We start from the raw sequence: 13,355 nt of genomic DNA on the forward strand, positions 1-13,355 counted from the left end.
AGGACATCACACACATCCATGCCCGAAGCAGGATTTGAACCCGTGACCGTTGCGGTCGCGCGGTTCCGGACTGAAGCGCCTAGAATCGCTTGGCCACAGCGGCCGGCCAGTTGAAGTCATCAGAACACAAACTGATGTGTGTACTTGACAGTGCCAATCAAAAATTGCCAGAAGTACTTAGTTCTGAAGTACACAGTCAGACGATGGCCTTCTAGCCTGCAGTGTATGTAGGTATGATCTTTACCACAAGTGGTACATTATCACAAAGATGGTTGTTCAGAACCGAAACTAGTAGTCAGTTTTAACGTAATGTCAGCTCTTACTATCAAATATTAATATTGAAAGAGAAATGTTTAGTGAGTAATGGGATCCTGGAACAGTAAAAAACTTACATTATCAGGGATGATTTTCCAACAACAATCCTTAGCAGTATAAGGAAAAGAAATATTGCAACTCACCATAAAGATGACACTTGAGTTGCAGACTGGCACAGCGAAAAGACACTTAGACATTAGCTTTTGGCCAAACACACACACACACACACACACACACACACACACACACACACACACACACACACACAAATGCAAGCACACCTCATGCACACATGACCACAATCACCGACAGCTCAGACTAGAATGCAACTGTCACGTAGAACAGGAGCAGCAATCTGGATGGGGTGGGGGAATGGAAAAGGATAGCAAGGTACGGTTGGGAGAAGAGAAGAGTGCTGTCCCAGGGACTAGACTGCCAACAGGCGCAGCGTCGGGAGAATTTGGGTCAGGGAGGAGGGTGGTGGAAGGGAGGGCGGGAGGATGGGGGGAGCAAAAAGGAGAAGAGTGGGGAAGGGGAAACATGGGTGGGTGCACTGGCAGAGGGCTGCACACAAAGAGGATGAGCAGATGAGAATAGGGAGGTGGTGATAGGATGGGGGGGGGGGGGGGGGGGGGGTGGAAGCTGTTGGGTGCAGAGTTTGGGGACAGTAGGTTACCATAGGTTGAGGCCAGGATAATTTCAGAAGTGGAAAATGTGTTGTCAGAATAACTCCCATATGCACAGTTCAGAAAAGCATGTAGTAGAGGGGAGGATACAGATGGCTCGTGGTGAAGCAGCCATTGAAATCTTGTGTTATGTTCAGCTTTATGTTGTGGCACACAGTGGTTTTCTACTTTGCTCTTGCCCACACTTTGGCAGTGGCTGTTCACCCTGGTGGACTGGTGGTTGGCATTCATACCAATATAAAAGCTGTGCAATGAGTGCAGCAGAGCTGGTATATGACATGGCTGCTTTCACAGGTGGCCTGGCCTCCTGTCACAGGCTTATCATAACCCATCAGATCCTGGGCCACCTATAAAAGCAGCCACATCATATACCACCTCTGCTGCACACATTGCACAGCTTTTTATATTGGTATGACTGTCAACCAGCAATCCACCAGGATGAATGCCCACTGCCAAACTGTGGCAGAGAGCAAAGTAGACCACCCTGTGAAGCAACATGCTGCTGAACTCACCCATACCTTGCTGTCGCGCGCGTGTGCGCGTGTGTGTTTGTTTGTTTTCCTTTTCTGAATAATACTTGGGCCAAAAGGTAATGTGCTAGTGTCGTTTCGTTGTGCTTGTTGCAACTCAGCTTGTCTTCTTTATGGTGAGTAGCATCTATCTTTTCCTTATATTTCTGTGTTTTTAATTTCGTTTTCATGACAAATGTCTGTTTTTCTTTTTACCAGAAGAAATTATTTCCTGAGTCAGCGAAATATGGAAGTAATAAAACTAAAGTTATTACTGCTGTGTCATATCAGTCGAGAGATCTTGAAAATGAGGATGGTTGTAATTCTTTAGTAATTCATGAAGTTGTGCCAAGGAAACCACTCCCCTCAGCTGTTGAAGAGGAAACTGAATTCAAGAACACGCAGAAATTTTGTGAAAGTATGCCACTACTGACTTCGGAAAAAGGCAATGTAATTGACTGTCATTACTTTTGGCTTGTCCATATCTTAAATTTAGTATTTCTTTCATTATCATTATGTTGTTGTTGTTGTTGCAAATAAAGCATTGTTTGTGCAAGAGTTATGATGCACATGGAAGTTTTTTTTATATTGTTTTATCCAGTTTTTTTTTTCAGTTATACCTCCATTTCAATTTTTTAAGGTCAAACTGTCATAACATATCCAAAACTTACTTAAAGATAAAAATATCAAAATAATACACATTGGAGTAAGAAATTTTGGCATTAAATCAACAACAATAACAAAAACAACACTAATAATAATAATAATAATAATAATAATATAATTGTTACATAATAACAACCATACAACATAAATATTTGATTTGTTTTACAAACATTATAAATAAATGATGAAGAAGAGAAGGTGATGCTTGTTTCCTATTAGTGGAAACCATCCTGACATTTGCCTAGGATGATTTGGAAAATTGAGGAAAACCCAAATGGTGATGCCTGGAGAGGTAAACAAACCTGTATCATCTTCACACACACAATTTTGAAACTTCAAAGTGCAATTTTAGTTGAATTGGAAATACACTGAGGTGGATTTAAAGTTCTTAAATTCAGTTGATTTATCGACTTGCGTCCCCATAAAAATTCCTGTAAGGAATTTATTGTGCCAACAGATGAGCCTTCAGTTTGGATTTGAAAACTTTGTGATTAGTCGCTAATACTCTTCAGCTCTTCTGAAAGTTGTTGGAAATACGTGTCGTAGAGTGCTGCTGAGTTATTTGTGCACTAGCTAAAGATTTAGTCACAACATAAAGCCACTGACTTGTGTTCAGTTATTGGATGCTACTGTTTCTTTTGTGTAATTTCATACTGTTACAAATGTCAGAAGTGAGTAGATGCACTCTAACCTCAGTCCAAGAATCCTGATATTTTTTAGCATCCAACATGAGATTTGTGAATTCCAACCACATATGAGAATTGTTCCCCTATGTTGCAAATATATTCTTTCTGCATGAAGTAAGTTGCAGCAAAATATTATCCCATGACATCAGAAAGGAAGGGTATGAAAATTAAACAAGTTTGTGAATATCACTGGTGCTGTCTTTGTACAACAATTTCATTGTTTCCAAAGTATCATATGACTTTTACATCTACAGTTACATATATGCTAAGAAAACCACCCGGTGTGTGGTAAAGAACTCTCAGTGTATTGCTCTCGTTTTTCCTGCTCCAGTTGCAGATGGTATACAGCAAGAACAACTGTCAGAAAGCCTCCATATGAGCTCAGATTTCTCCAGTTTTACTATCAAGGTCATTTTTCAAAGTACGTTATATAGACAGAAGTAACACATTCCTTGACTCTTCTTTGCATGTATGCTACTGGTATTTTAACACAGACCACACAGCCTCTCTTGTAGCATTTGCACTGAAATTTAATGAGCATCTCCATGAAAGTCCTTGCAACAAGTGTTGTTCATCTGCAGATGTTCCTATATTTCCTACAATTTTCTGGCATTGGGATTTCCATGAGGTTGTTCACAAATGATGGTGATTTATACAGGAACTTCCAGTAGTCTCCATTTATACAGGGTGAGTCACCTAACATTACCGCTGGATATATTTCGTAAACCACATCAAATACTAACAAACCGATTCCACAGACCGAACGTGAGGGGAGGGGCTAGTGTAATTGTTTAATACAAACCATACAAAAATGCACGGAAGTATGTTTTTTAACACAAACCTATGTTTTTTTAAATGGAACCACGTTAGTTTCGTTAGCACATCTGAACATATAAACAAATACGTAATCAGTGACGTTTGTTGCATTGTAAAATGTTAATTACATCCGGAGATATTGTAACCTAAAGTTGACGCTCGAAACATTGTCCTCACTTCATTGCAGAGGCCCAAACAGCTGCAACATAAATCGCGTTTCTACAGAATGATCTGCCAACGTTGCTCGAAAATGTCCCACTGGAAACGCGTCGACGTATGTGGTATCAGCATGCTGGTGCACCTGCACATTCCGCAAATAACACTAGGCTGACCCTTGACAGGATGTTCGACGGGCGTTTCATAGGACGTGGAGGACACATAAATTGGCCAGCCCGTTCTCCTGATCTTACACCTCTGGACTTCTTTCTGTGGGGTACGTTAAAGGAGAATGTGTACCGTGATATGCCTACAACCCCAGAGGATATGAAACAACGTATTGTGGCAGCCTGCGGCGACATTACACCAGATGTACTGCGGCGTGTACGACATTCATTACGCCAGAGATTGCAATTGTGTGCAGCAAATGATGGCCACCACATTGAACATCTAGTGGCCTGACATGTCAGGACACACTCTATTCCACTCCGTAATTGAAAACGGAAACCAGGTGTGTACGTGTACCTCATCCCTCATGGTAATGTACATATGCGTCTGTGAAAAAGACCAATATAAAGGTGTTAGCAAGTGGACGTAATGTGCTGTTCCAGTCTCTCCTGTACCTAAGGACCATCACCATTCCCTTTGGATCCCTACGTAATTCGGTGCTCTCCGATAGACACGATCGAACAGCGGAAGAGTGGTACTCAAGCGTCAACTTTAGGTTACAATATCTCTGGATGTAATTAACATTTTACAATGCAACAAACGGCACTGATTACATATTTGTTTATATGTTCAGATGTACTAACAAAATTAACGTGGTTCTATTTTAAAAAAAACATAGGTTTGTGTTAAAAAACATACTTTCGCGCATTTTTTTATGGTTTGTAGTAACCAATTACACTAGCCCCTCTCCTCACGTTCGGTCTGTGGAATCGATTCGTCAGTATTTGATGTGGTTTACGAAATACATCCAGCGGTAATGTTAGGTGACTCGCCCTGTATATATATTGTGAACAGTAACAGTCCTGTAATATAAACTTGGGACCCATCTGAAGCTATTTTCATGTGTGATTACTTCTCCCTATTAAAACAGTGTGCTGAGTTCTAGAGGCTAGGACATCTTAAATACAGTTACAAACTGGGCACCACGATGTACTTGCTTCTGGTACTTGTGCATGGATGGAGTAAGCTATTTCACAGGATACATTTCTTATTTTAATTTTTTTCCTTGCTGAATCCTACAGAGATTTTTGGTTTGCAACATTATCATAATACATGAGCATAAAATGGGCTTCTCTTCTCTTTGAACTTGTCTGGCTGCTCTCGTAACCATTCCTCCTATATGGTGATTTGTAAATGCACGCCTTTCACTGTGGGCCTGAGTAGCCACTTGCCCTGCAGTACAAGGTGTCAAAAGCCCCCTTTTATCATCACAGCCATATCTAGTGAATGCTGGCCAATGTACATACTTTACCAGTGCAACGACATCATTTACCACTATCAATTCTGCAGTCCTTTCTCACACTGCTCAAAATGAAGTGGTAGATGATCTGCACTTCAGTGACCCCTTTCTAACCAGGACTCACCTACCAGACAGACCAGTATTTGAACAAAAGTTGCTAAGATGAAAGCTCAGCAAGGAATACTTTATAGTGTGTAACCAACTTGCTGTGTTTTAACAACAAACAGTGTGCAGGAATCGGTGATGGGTGGATAATATTACCACCATGAACCACCACACTACTGAACCATACATCCTACAGTCTGTAGGGTAGTTATATGAAGCCACCTGCCCATTTTTGGCTTTTGGAATGCTGAATGAGGGCCTACAGTCGACACCAGGCAGTCAGCTCTATGCAGGTTCAAGAGCCTATTATCTGCCCGTGACCTTGCAATTTTACAGGAGAGTAGGTTAAAATATTAACAAATCAGTAAGAGAAAGCAAGAATAGGTTGTAGCAACAATTCATGAACACCATTAATAGTTCCACAAAGAATTCAGTTGTGTAGAACATTATGGGGCTACCAAGGAGACACATGAAGGGAGCAGCTGCTGCTGTAAAGTGAAATGGAAGCCTAGATAACAGTGGAAAATTTTGCTATTCTTCCTGCCACCACCATTCAGGATCCACTTTTCTTAGTGTCATTGAGTGCTTGCTGAAAAGGATCATTAGAACTCCATTTTCATTTATGAGAGAGCATGAATGTGCTTCTCCTGGAGATAGGTTTTGATTGCCTTTGTATGATGTGATTCATCACATGCTCACAAGAGGATCACAGCCTGTTGTAGCACCTGGAATGAAGTAAAGCAATCCAGCTCCATGTGGGATAATTTCCCAACTAGTGAAAAGAAGCTATTTTGAGCAACCTCTTGAAAAAAGTAGCTTCTGGTTATTGTAATGTTGCCTTCACCAGCTGCTTGCACAAGAGTTTGGAGCAGATGATAGACTGTCACCTTGTTTGCTCATCTGGATCTTAAAATCCAGAAAACTTTATAGTTATCTTCAGTGTGGGTGCAGGAGATATTTTCCATTGATAAAGAGGCATTGTTGGAGTTAGCTGTACCTGTATTCCTACACAGGCACCAACCTAATATGTATAACCCTCCTTTCCCCTTTCCACAACATCAAGAATACCTCAAATGCTGCTAGAAGGCATATTATGTTCACACAGTGCCACAAATACAGCTTCTGAGGAAAAATTTCCATCTTTATGTCATCTTTCTTGTTAAAGGTCGAGTTAGTGATGGGCTGTCTGATTGCTTTGCACAAGAGAACGCATTCCTTCAAGTAACTCTCTTAAGTATGACCGTCATTGTTGTCACTGTTAAGTGTAGTGTCCACTCTAAGAGCCGTCCAGTGTTTTTATTAGTAAACAACCTGTCAGTCACAACTAACTGTTTAAAGGATCGGAGAATGAGCAGAGAAGAAAAAGATTTTAAATTCTCAATTGTAATAACTATTCATGGGCTTTCTAGCTGTTCATATTCTGTTTTTAGCTTCCCTGAATTGAAGATAGTGGACACTGTTGTAAATTATAAATGAACAGCAAGTTCCCGGGCCTTAAATTTTATTTTAAGCTTACTGTTGTGAGCATAATCAGTGAAAGAGTGAGTGGTTTTCAATTTTTTTAATGATTAGTAACAGTAAGGTTTTCTGTTGGCTAGATCATCATACTTCAAAAATATTAGATGTGATACATTGCAATGTAATTAGGCCAGGCACCACATGGCATTTAGGACCAGCCCTATTCCCAGCCTTTGTTTAACATCAGGCTGTATGTCATGCTTCTGCTATCTGTACCCCACACACATGCATACCAGATGATAGTTAGCCCACAAATAGAGCAACTTTTCACTAATCACCTGTGTGCGGGGATGTCTCTTGCCTTTATTGTGACTCTGATAAATTTTTACGCCATGTCAAGACCTGGTAACCACTTTGCCACTATAATGAGCCCGTAAGGAGTAGTGAACTCTAGAAGTAACTTTGTAAGTATCTTTCATTGTATTTTAGACAAACACCACAAGTTCAGTACACCATCCGTGCTCTTTTGGATGCCATTTATCCAAACAATGCCAGGTTGAAGTTGACAGTTTCGTAGAGAAACAGAGATAACATTATACTGGCTATTGCTGTGATGGGGTTGTTACTCATATACACATTTTAAAACTACTGCCAGCTCCCACACCCCACCACCCCCTCCCTCCCTCCCCCCACCACTCCCTCCCCCCACCACCCCCTCCCCCCACCACCCCCTACCTCCCTCCCTCCCCCCACCCCAATCCCCCCACCACCACCCCATGTCTCTAAGGTGAGACATGGACACCAGCCCAGTATTTACCTAGGTGAATGTGGAAAACCACCTAAAATCCTTATCCAGGCTCGTGGTGCACCAACCCCTGTCATTAATCCATGAGGCGGATATGATCTGGGGCCATTGCACCTCCCTGTGTCATGGTCACAAATGCTTTAATGTGTTGCATTATCTGGGCAGCTGTCAGTATGTTTTAAGATTAAAGATTCGTGTTCCCAATGAGTACAGTGTAGAACAGAACCACACGTGAACCACAATACAATGCAACACTGTAAGAAATTTCTCATGTGCTCATATTCCTTTAGTGCTTTACTAACAAAAGTAGTTTGTTCGTTAGTTAATGTTCCATAGATCATCTGAATGATTCTTTTATTAAAATGATGTGGAACAAGTAAGTTTATAGGCTATGTATGTAGGTACCAGAATATATGTCACATGTCTATATTGGTTTCATTTTAAGTTTGAGGAGGAAGAAGATCAGCTGTATTAAGAACTTTGAAGGCAAAGGAAAACTGTGAACTATCTGAGCAGTCCACATCAAACTTTCATCTCTAGGCTGCATTATAGAATATTGATGGAGGATATTCAGTTGGGTACATTTACATGACGTTTTAATCAGTTACGTGTCAAGTGAGGGTTTGAGGGATGGAAAAGACGTGTCTTGGTTCAGTAGCTGTGTTAGAAAGTATCCTTAGAACTTTTGGTCTTAAATAATTCAATACACGTATCAGTTGTCTATACAGTCACTATAAGATCACATTGGCACTGAGGAAAAGGTTGACGATGAAAGTCAAATTACTGAAATCTGCATGTAACCCACCCATTTAGTTCAGGTTAATTAACCTGGCTGGGATTATTGTACCTATTAGCCTGAATAACCACCTTTCACAGCACAGACCATTGCAAGACGTGGAGAAAGAGTGTCATTGAGGTTCTGGAAGGTACTGACAGGGATGTGGAGCCATGCCAACTCCACTGTCATTACCAGCAGTGCTAGGTTTCTCAGTTGAGGATCCATGACGTGAGCAGTCAGATTGAGATGGTCCCACAGGGTCTCAGTTGGGTTCAGATCCAGGGAGTTAGGTGGGCATGGGAGTATGGTGAACATCATGGTGCCCATCAACCCACACACATACACTGTGAGCTGCATGACATGTTGTGTTCTCCTCCTGGTAGATGCCATTATATCAAGGAAAAACAAATCGTGTATAGGATTGCGCATGGTCCCCAAGGATAGATGCGTACTTGAGTTAATCCTTTCTGTCTTCCAGAATGATGAGATCACCCAGGGAATGACATGCAAACATTCCCCGCACCTAATGCTCCATCCTCCAGCCTAGACCCTTCTGACAATTGTTAGAGGGTGTTTGATTTAAGATATTTCGCACTGAACGTGCCATCAACCATCAGTCTGTTGTAGCATAAAATGTGATTCATCTGAAAAGGCCACTTGCCTCCATTCAGTGGATGTCCAGTTGTGGTATTGGCATGCAAATTTCAGCCTTTGTCGCTGATGAAAAGCAGTCGGCCTGGGTGCATGAAACAGGTGCTTGCTTCAGAAGCCCACACGCAGCAACGTTCACTGAACGGCCGTTGCAACGTTCACTGAACGGCCGTTGCAACGTTCACTGAACGGCCGTTGCAACGTTCACTGAACGGCCGTTGCAGCGTTCACTGAACGGCCGTTGCAACGTTCACTGAACGGCCGTTGCAACGTTCACTGAACGGCCGTTGCAACGTTCACTGAACGGCCGTTGCAACGTTCACTGAACGGCCGTTGCAACGTTCACTGAACGGCCGTTGCAACGTTCACTGAGCGGCCGTTGCAACGTTCACTGAGCGGCCGTTGCAACGTTCACTGAGCGGCCGTTGCAACGTTCACTGAGCGGCCGTTGCAACGTTCACTGAGCGGCCGTTGCAACGTTCACTGAGCGGCCGTTGCAACGTTCACTGAGCGGCCGTTGCAACGTTCACTGAGCGGCCGTTGCAACGTTCACTGAGCGGCCGTTGCAACGTTCACTGAGCGGCCGTTGCAACGTTCACTGAGCGGCCGTTGCAACGTTCACTGAGCGGCCGTTGCAACGTTCACTGAGCGGCCGTTGCAACGTTCACTGAGCGGCCGTTGCAACGTTCACTGAGCGGCCGTTGCAACGTTCACTGAGCGGCCGTTGCAACGTTCACTGAGCGGCCGTTGCAACGTTCACTGAGCGGCCGTTGCAACGTTCACTGAGCGGCCGTTGCAACGTTCACTGAGCGGCCGTTGCAACGTTCACTGAGCGGCCGTTGCAACGTTCACTGAACGGCCGTTGCAACGTTCACTGAACGGCCGTTGCAACGTTCACTGAACGGCCGTTGCAACGTTCACTGAACGGCCGTTGCAACGTTCACTGAACGGCCGTTGCAACGTTCACTGAACGGCCGTTGCAACGTTCACTGAACGGCCGTTGCAACGTTCACTGAACGGCCGTTGCAACGTTCACTGAACGGCCGTTGCAACGTTCACTGAACGGCCGTTGCAACGTTCACTGAACGGCCGTTGCAACGTTCACTGAACGGCCGTTGCAACGTTCACTGAACGGCCGTTGCAACGTTCACTGAACGGCCGTTGCAACGTTCACTGAACGGCCGTTGCAACGTTCACTGAACGGCCGTTGCAACGTTCACTGAACGGCCGTTGCAACGTTCACTGAACGGCCGTTGCAACGTTCACTGAACGGCCGTTGCAACGTTCACTGAACGGCCGTTGCAACGTTCACTGAACGGCCGTTGCAACGTTCACTGAACGGCCGTTGCAACGTTCACTGAACGGCCGTTGCAACGTTCACTGAACGGCCGTTGCAACGTTCACTGAACGGCCGTTGCAACGTTCACTGAACGGCCGTTGCAACGTTCACTGAACGGCCGTTGCAACGTTCACTGAACGGCCGTTGCAACGTTCACTGAACGGCCGTTGCAACGTTCACTGAACGGCCGTTGCAACGTTCACTGAACGGCCGTTGCAACGTTCACTGAACGGCCGTTGCAACGTTCACTGAACGGCCGTTGCAACGTTCACTGAACGGCCGTTGCAACGTTCACTGAACGGCCGTTGAAGAGACACTGTTGGTAACACATTGGTTCATCTGAGCAGTAAGTTGCTCAACAGTTACCTATCTATTTGCCCATTCAAATTGCCACACCTGTTGTTGACACCTGTCATCTATGCCATGCGTGGTATACTTTGACCACGGCTGCAATTGATGAGTTTACAAACTTGACCGTTTCCGAAATCCTTCTGCCCATGACTCAAAAGCCAATGATTGTGCTCATTAGATGACAGATAAATAGCTCTGTTTCCACAATACAACAATTGCTGTTTTGTTTTCCACGTCCCTGACACGCTTTATGTGCTAGTGCTGCCACCCGCCATATGTTGATTGGTTATTCATTGTTGATGTCAAATGATAGCAATGGTCACATTACTGTGACTGAACTGTGTATATTCCGATGGGAGGCCTACAGTACATTTTATGTCGGCCTTTGTCCTGTATTTTAGCTGATGCCTACATGAGTGTGGTGCAGGTTTCAAAATGGTATGAATTGTCTCGACTACAACCTAAGCTGTTAGGCCGGAGGTTTTAGTGTGTTTCAGAGTGGCTGGTGTATCCGTCTTTGTTTAGTGATCAGCCGGTCAGGCTTTATGTTTTGGTCTTCTTTTCCTTTTATCCATGTTTTTAAAACTGACACACAATCTTTTATACTACGTTAATGAATTTGTGTATGAGAAGCTTCGTAAAATGAATGAATAAATTATTTTCTGATTTCTTAGCACTTCTACTTAGTTTTAGTTACATTCGTCTTCCCAGACTTAAATATGGATACTAAAGACCTAGATGTTGCGAGCTCAGCTAAGTCAGGGTCGGGGCCGTTGTCACAATCATAATTACCATCAGCCAATTGACTTCCACTGTGTAGACTTCCTGTAGACTTTTTCATGTATTAATGCTTTCAGCTATATGTATCCATATCATACCTGCATGTTTTCTGATATCATTTATCCCTCTTCCATTAGGTCACAGTCTACGTATTTTCTTAGTTCGCGGAATCCAGCAAAGAACTTTCTTGGTTGATGTGCCCTGTGCCTACAGCCTATTTACACACCCTGCTACCTTATAATTTCATCCTCTATGATGTCTGTTCTCTGATCTGTTAATTTGTTTTGCTGTCTCTGCTTGTAATACCAAACATATTCCTTTGTTTTTAAATACTTACCTTCAGCTGCCCTAAAAACAAATACCATCAACTCTCTCTAGTCACATTGTTTGTTACTATTGCTTTCTTTTTGATGCATTCATTAGATGTTACTTGATTTATTTATGCATTTATTTCTCCTGGAAACATTAGGGCCTACTGGCTGTTCCATACATATAACCAAACATCTATAGTGAGTCAGTATTACAATATTACAATATGCATAGTGCATAAGAAATGCATAATGCTCTACATCTGCTTAAATACTGTACAGACAATTGTGAAGTGCATGTCAGAGGATACTTTCCATTCTACCAGTTATTAGGGTTTCTACCCATTCCAGCAATGTATGGAGTGCAGGAAGAATGACTACTCAAATGTCTCTGCATGCTCTTAACTCGTTTGATCTTGTCTTCACAATCCCTACTAGAGGGAAATGTAGGGAGTTTTAGTATATCCTTATAGAGCCATCATTTAAAGCTGGTTCTTGAATCTGTGTAAGTAGGTTTTCTCAGGATAGTTTGCATGTATCTTTAAGTGTCTGCCAGTTCAGTTTCTTCAGTATTCCTTTAACACCCCCCACTGATTAAACAAACCTATGACCATCTGTGCCGACTTTCTCTGTATGCAATCAATATGCCCTACTAGTCCTATCTGATATGAGTCCACACAGTTCAGTAATCCCCCCAGAGGGCTTATGGTTCTTTCATGAGTTCGTGTGTGGTGCACACGGGCCCTGAGCTATTGCAGTCCTTTTTTCTGCCCGGGCTACTTTTCCTTCACCGTGCCCCTCCCTCTCCATCCTCACTTCTTCCCAGATGCCCCCCCTGCCCCTCCCTCGGTGTTGTGATTTATGTTGGCCTGCGTATCCACCTGGTTTGCTGCATTCCATGTGCCTTCGTTACTCTTGCTTGTTCTCTCTCCCCCTTTTTGGCATTTTGGTCCTCCCTAGGGGTCTGTCGTTAGTGTGAGCAGTTTGGAGGAAGAACTGCTTCCGTAGTGTCAACGGTGTGGATTCCTCTGGCCTCGCTTCCTTTCCCGCTGTAGTCTGCCCCTCTGCCCTGCTGGGTTACCAGCACGTGTGGCCAGTCCATGTGGTGGGGCTGTTATGTACCCATGTGGCTGAGCCCTCTGCCAACACTGGGATCACACTGCTGATACCTAAGTTGTTGCCCCCCCATGTACACCAAGGAGGACTCCCCTCCACCCTAAACTCCCCTCCACCCTAAACTCCCCCTCCACCCTAAACTCCCCTCCACCCTAAACTCCCCTCCACCCTAAACTCCCCTCCACCCTAAACTCCCCTCCACCCTAAACTCCCCTCCACCCTAAACTCCCCTCCACCCTAAACTCCCCTCCACCCTAAACTCCCCTCCACCCTAAACTCCCCTCCACCCTAAACCTCCCCTCCCCCCCCCTAAAACTCCCCTCCCCCCCTAAAACTCCCCTCCCCCCCTAAAACTCCCCTCC

At 43.9% G+C, this 13,355-nt stretch overlaps 1 protein-coding gene across 7 annotated transcripts in view; it reads left to right on the top strand.

Moving 5' to 3' along the window:
- The window catches only part of LOC124556688 (centromere protein J), a 288,468-nt gene that overhangs the window by 240,075 nt on the left and 35,038 nt on the right, over positions 1 to 13,355 (top strand). For 3 of the 7 annotated variants that reach the window (XM_047130658.1, XM_047130657.1, XM_047130661.1), the window contains one exon: positions 1,730 to 1,960. The exons of 2 other annotated variants lie outside the window; for them this stretch is intronic. In XM_047130658.1, coding sequence (XP_046986614.1) covers positions 1,730 to 1,960 — 231 coding nt within the window. The remainder of the gene's footprint in view (positions 1 to 1,729; positions 1,961 to 13,355) is intronic. 2 more of the 7 variants (XM_047130659.1, XM_047130662.1) reach the window with 1 other exon arrangement.

The sequence above is a fragment of the Schistocerca americana genome, chromosome X (assembly GCF_021461395.2).
Source record: "Schistocerca americana isolate TAMUIC-IGC-003095 chromosome X, iqSchAmer2.1, whole genome shotgun sequence".
NCBI lineage: Eukaryota > Metazoa > Arthropoda > Insecta > Orthoptera > Acrididae > Schistocerca > Schistocerca americana.